At 35.9% G+C, this 6,735-nt stretch overlaps 1 protein-coding gene across 1 annotated transcript; it reads left to right on the top strand.

Annotated features, from left to right (window-relative positions):
* Positions 1–5,580: 5,580 nt before the first annotated feature.
* LOC142165321 (uncharacterized) lies at positions 5,581–6,072 on the top strand. The gene has a single exon (XM_075223899.1). It carries the CDS (start codon positions 5,581–5,583, stop codon positions 6,070–6,072), a length of 492 nt encoding a protein of 163 aa, XP_075080000.1.
* Positions 6,073–6,735: the final 663 nt, after the last annotated feature.

Here is a 6,735-nt window from a genome sequence, read left to right as displayed (position 1 = left end):
ATTGTTTTGTAATTATTGAGTGTAATTTTCAAAATATTACACATAAAATTGATGAAGAGAAAATACTTAATTATTTGTTCTAATAGTTGAGTGCAATTTTTAAACATTGTACCAAAAAACGATGAAGAGAATATATTATTTGAATATGAAGGGAGTTCAAATATTATATAAAACTGTATTATCTTTTATCTAATTTTATTTATACTACTATTAAATGCTAGGAAAAAAGTATAAATTTAAACTTAAAATATTTGTACTTGACTTTAAAGTGTCGGAACTAAAATTGTGATCCAATCCAATTTTAATGATGCTATGTATCGGATTGTTTTACTTTGTTGGAGAACCTTTTATATGATTCCTTTTTCATAGTATTCTTATTAAATCCTAAATATTAGGATTTCATATAGAGTTCAAATAAGGAATGATTTGGGTAAATAAAATTTAGTAATTTTAAAGTCCTAAATATTAGGAAAATAACTTAAATTACAAGTTAGTTCAATGTGAAATCTATTTTTGAAGGGTAAAAAAAGTGAACGATATTTCGTTAAGGGTCTTCGTGCTTTTAATATAGTATATAGATTTTATAATAGTGTTAACATTTCGTACAACAATGGATAAAACTGTCGCCATTTAGTATCTACAACAGCTCTATTTATTTCTTGAAAAAACAAAAAATAACTCCATTTACCCACTACCTATAAGCATACTTATATTGCCTTATGTGTTTTTAGGTTTTAATACGAAAAGGAAATTCTACTTTGTAATTTTCTAGAGGAGCTTGCTTGGATAAAATTTTACTGGTCAATACTATTTTCTTTTAGAAGTAACTTCATCAAACTACGAAGTGCTTCTATGGAATAGTAAGCACTGGCATGTGACTTATATTAACTTCAGCAAATCTGATAACTTGAAGGTTGATATGTAAAATCATACAATAATAAGGGGAAAACTTGCAAATAAAAATGTCAAAAGGCCCAAAACTACTTTTTTTTTCCCAATAAAAAGTTGTTACCTGTACAATGTTCTTTTTTTAATTGTTGAAAGATAAATGATGCAATTAGCTAGCCGACAGACTTTCGACAAATAGAAATGTAGCTTTTATTTCATTTATTAAGCTATAAATAATTAATCAACTAATAATGGTTCAGACAACTACATTAATATTGTTTACTGTTATGTCATCCGTTAGATTTCAGAGAATCACTGAGCTAAAGAACCCTAGAAATGAGAAGAATATATGCAGAGAGAAAGACTTGAAGAAGAAGAAATGAGAAAAGTGTTTTTCTGTGTATTCAATGTAACAGTAAAATGGTATTTATACATGAAAGATTAATTATCAACTCCCTAACTAATTGATGGACCCTATAGTGCTTCCAATAACTGAATGTAATGATTGTACACTGACTAACTGACTAGCCTTACTTGCTATTATGTTACTCCTCTTGTTTCTACACTCCCTCTCAAGCTAGGTGGCATGAAGATATCAAGTAAACCTAGCTTGGACAATAAGTATTCATATTGTGCTCTAGGCAACCTTTTAGTTAGCATGTCTACCAATTGTTCTTTGGTTCCCACATACTCTGTCTTGATTAACCTCTGTTGATTTTTTTGTCGTACGAAGTGGCAATTAATTTCTTTGTGTTTGGTCATTTCATGAAAGACAAGGCTGGCAACTATTTATATGGCTGATTTACTGTCAGCGTAGATGGTTATTAGCAATTCAAACACCACTCCTATGTCATTGAGTAATCTAAATATCCAAACTAGTTCAGCTACTGATGTTCCAATACTTCTATACTCTGATTCTGCAGAGCTTCTAGAAATGATACGTCGCTTCTTTGATTTCCATGAAATTAGTGAATCCCCATACTTTATGAAAAAACCATACACAGACTTCCTAGTCAAAAGGGCATGCTACCCAATCAGCATCACCGAAGGCTGAGATTACGCCTTTCTTTTGACTTGATAGGAGCACTCCTTGTCCAGGATGATTCTTAACATACTTGATCACCCTAAGGGCTGCCTCCATATGAGATTTCTTAGGCTTTTTCATAAATTGGGTGAGTATTTGAACACTGAATGCAATGTCTGGCCTTGTTACTGTCAAATATATGAGTTTGCCTAGTAGCCTTTGGTAACTAGTAGCATATGGTAATAATGCATCATCCAAGTTGTTGGTTGTGCCTGTTTGTTCATAATACTCCTATGTAGTGAGCTTCACATTTACTTCAAGAGGTGTAGTAGCAGGCTTTGCACCACCTAAGCAAGTTCAGAAACAAGTTCTAATGCATATTTTCTTTGATGCATTAGAATACCCTGTGATGACCTTGCAAATTCTATCCTAAGGAAGTATTTTAACTCCCTTAAGTCCTTCATATTAAAAGTCTTCTTTAGTATTGTTTTGGTCTTTTCTACTAGAGTCAAAACAGGCCGAGTGATGAGCATATCATCCAGATAGACTAGTATAACCACAATGCAACTTCCAGTCTCTTGTACAAATAAAGAGTGATCATGTTGACTTTTTGTGAAACCAAAACTAATCAATGCTTCTAATAGCTTTGCATTCCTGCCTTGGTGCTTGTTTAAGGCTACATAGGGATTTCAAGAGTCTGCAAGCTGACCTGCTCTCCCCCTAACTCTGAAATCCCTGAGGAAGAGTCATATAAATTTCATCAGACAAATTACCCTGTAAAAAGGCATTGTACACATCCATTTGATGGATTGGTTATCAAGAAATTTTCAGTCTGATTGTTAGAAATATACACTGTCTTTAAACCTTTCAACCTCCCCTGTATCTTTGTACTTTACCTTGAATATCCACTTGCAACCAATGGGCATCTTGCCTGAAGGCAGTGATACAACCTTCCAGGTGTGATTAGCCTCCAAGACTGCTATTTCAGTTTTCATAGCAGCCTCTTCATACAAGAAGGGCTCCATAATAGTAGAGAAGGCTGCAATGTAAGACTGATAAGAGGGAGATAGACTTTTATAGGAGAAATAATTGGCTATTGAATATGGGGTGTTAGTATTTATAGGTTGAGTGACAAAGTCCTTGATCCATAATGGAGGATGTTTGGCTTTGAGAGATCTTCTCAAGGTAGGATAGGGCTCAGGAGCATTAGACAAAGTACCTTATGATAAAGTAGGGGACAAGTGATCACTAGGTGGTTGAATATGTGAATTGGTGTGAGAAGAATGACTGATATCTGAGAACACTTCTTCACAACTATGAGGTGAAGAAGGGGGCATGAATATGGGAGGAGAGACAGATAGATAGTCTTTGAGTGGAAAGACATCCTTTCTGAAAGAAACATCTCTATTAACAAAGAAGTTTTGTGTAAGTATATCTAAGAGAATATAGCCTTTTTGAGTGTCTGAGAATCCCATGAGCATAGTAGGCTTGGCCATAGGCATGAGCTTATCTATCTCCTACACTTGCCTTGCAAAACACAAGCAGCCCGAAGTTTTAAGATGTCCCAACTGAGGCTTCCTATTGTACAACAGCTCATAAGGTGAACAACCCTTCAATACTGAGGATGGAAGTCTATTAATCAGATATGCTGCAGTAATAACACAATAACCCCAGAACTTAATGGGAATGTGAGCTTGAAATCTTAGAGCTCTGGTTATTTCTAGGAGATGCCTATGCTTCCTCTCAACTACTCCATTATGCTGAGGACTGTAGGCACAGGTAGTTTGATGGAGGATGCCAAGGTTATTTAATACAGTTCTACATACTGAATTTAGAAATTCAGTGCCATTGTTAAACCTCACCATTTTGACTATTTTATTAAACTGTGTATGCACAAAAGCAATGAACTGTGGCAACACAACACACACATTAGATTTCAATTTCAGTAGAAAAACCCAAGTCATTCTAGTGAAGTCATCAACCTTTGTGAGAAAGTATCTATAGCCATCAAAAGTTACAATTTATAAGGTCCCCAAACATCTACATGAATGAGATCAAATGCACTTGTACTCTTGATACTACTAGTAGAAAATGGTGTCCCGGTCAATTTAGCAGAAGGACAAACACAACATTTATTGATAACATTAGTAATAATACCTAGTTTGACAGGAAATAGTTTCTTCAGAACAATAATGGACACATGGCCAAGTTTCATATGCCACAAGGCTATATCGGCTGGTTGAGAAGTCAGCCTTTGAGCTAACAGTTGCCAAAGACATAACAGTCAGTCTCTTATTTCCATGTTATGTAGGAACTATAAACCATCTCTTTCTCTAACAATCTCATTCACCCTGCCATTGAAGATATCCTGAAAACACATAAAAATCAGGATAGAAAGAGGCAAAGCACCTTAAATCTCTTGTCATTTTGGACACTGATAGCACGTTGTACTTGAACTGTGGTACATAGGATACTTCTTTTAGAGTGTTGCTCTTTGATATTTGACTGTCTCCAACACGAGTTACTTTAGTGACATCTCCATTTGGCAAAAGAACTTTTCTAGAGGAAGAGGGTTCAACTATAGAAGCTTTATTTAATTGATTGACATTAGACACTAATAGGTTACAAGTACTTTGGTTAAAAGTATTTTACTTTATGTTTTGATGATCTAACAAACTTACTATCCAGAACCAGATAAGGAACCTGTTACACATTTACAAGACCTCAAGTTCACAAGATTCCAAGTTGGGATTCAGCGTGGAATATGATTCAACTCCTCAGAGTGGAAGGAACAACTGAGGGACCAGGTCCCTACCAGTTCCCGAGGAGACTGTACGAAGTCAACTCTATAGCTGAAAAGTTGTTGCCTACACATGCTATAGTGCATGAACAGTGTTGCAGTCAACTTTTCAGGAAAGATTTTTTACCTACCTTATGTATATATGCATTTAAGGGAGGTAAAACAAAGCACTTGAACACTTAGAGATCTCTCACAAGCTCACTCATGTGACTATTCATCTAGCAAGTTTCAAATGCCTCACAAACAAAGAACAAAGCAACGATGGACCAGTTCCCACATCGAGTTATTGTGTGTCTTTAATTAAGTTGTAACTTTGTAATAGTTCTTCAAATTGTAATTCCTATCCAGTTTATTTAGAAGCACTTTATAGGAACATCTTTGTAAACCTTAAACCTGCGTGTTTAAGTCTTGGCTAGAGTTAGTCAAGTTTTAAAGTCTTTGTAATAGAGTTATTGCAAAGTGGCTTGTAATAGGTGTATTACAAGTTAGTGAGGGATTAAGAGTTTAATTCCTAGGTTGCATAGGCTGTAATCTGAAAGTTTCTCAGTAGTGAAGTTGAAATCCTACAAGAGTTTTTTAATCCGTTGAGCTGGGAATTTTCCACGTAAAATTCCTGTTATCATTTAACTTCTGTTCTTTGTGTGTGTACTGTCGAACCCAATAGAGAACCTAATTTTCTATAAAAGTTGGTGGACCCATACATTCTATCAATTGAAATCAGAGTAGTTTCTTTCTATCAGGTTAACACCTAGAAAGGATCCTCATGGCTGTTATTCCAAACTTTAAAGATGGCTAGTCCACGTACAGATCTCCTAGGTTCAATGGTCAATACTATAGGTGGTGGAAAACTAGGATACATGACTTCATCATGGCTGTAGACTTTGAGTTATGGGATGTAATATGTGACATACCCTTTGTCCCTACAAAGAACCTTAGCAAACCAGCTGTAGCCATTCCCATGACGAGGAAAGAATTCAATGACACTGATAGAAAGGCCATAGAAAAGAATTTTCAAGCAAAGAAAATTCTTGTGTGTGGTATTGGCCTTGATGAATATAACAAGATATCAGCTTGTCAATCAGCAAAAGAGATCTGGAAGGCTTTTCAGACAACTCACGAGGGAACAACTCAGGTGAAGCAATCCAAGATTGATATGCTTACAACAGAATATGAGCTCTTCAGAATGAAAGATGATGAATCCATCCAAGATATGAATACTCGATTCACCTCCATCATTAATGAGATTTACTCTCTTGGTGAAAGTATTCCAAGAAACAAGCTTGTCAGAAAAATCCTTAGTGTACTGCCTAGTTCTGGGGTAAGCAAAGTTTACGCCATTAAAGAGGCTAAGGACTTGTAAACACTAACCATGGATGAACTTGTTGGAAACTTGAATACCTATAAAATGAAGAAGAAGAAGGACAACGAAAAAAGAGAGCCCAAGAAGAAGAAGAACCTAGTCTCAAGACGGACAACAATGACTCAAGTGGTGAAGATGGAGACATGGCTTACTTGACAAAAAGGTTCCAAAAGGTGCTTCACAGGAATAGAGGCATTCCAAAAAGGGGAAGCTCTAGCAAGCCCAGAACTTATGATCTCTATCATAAATGTGGCAAGCCAGGAAACTTCATCAAGGATTGCCCCTCCTAAAATAAGATCGGTATAATAACAACTTTGACAAAGTAGCAAAGAGGAACCAGGTTCCTGACAAACGCTTCAAGAGAAAGAATGATGCTAACAACGTTGTAAAGCAAGCTCTTGTTGCATAAGGAGACTCCTCCAGTGAATCTGAAGAAGAAGACGACCATGGTGGCAGTTCAATTATGGCAGTGAAAAATGAAATAACTGAGTATGATTCAATCTCTACTCTACTGGCTCAACCTGATGAAGATGACGACGTCGATGAGGTAATCTTTTTGGATTTTATGTGGCGAAATCAAAAGGTTTAATTTCTCGCTATCAAGACACTTTGGAAGAATACCTCGAGACCCTGAGTATGTGGAGTTGTGATCGAGTCCCCTCC

Source organism: Nicotiana tabacum, chromosome 10 (genome assembly GCF_000715075.1).
Source record: "Nicotiana tabacum cultivar K326 chromosome 10, ASM71507v2, whole genome shotgun sequence".
Classification (NCBI taxonomy): Eukaryota; Viridiplantae; Streptophyta; class Magnoliopsida; order Solanales; family Solanaceae; genus Nicotiana; species Nicotiana tabacum.
Note: the sequence above shows the minus strand (reverse complement) of the source record. Positions and strands in the feature narration are given on the sequence as shown.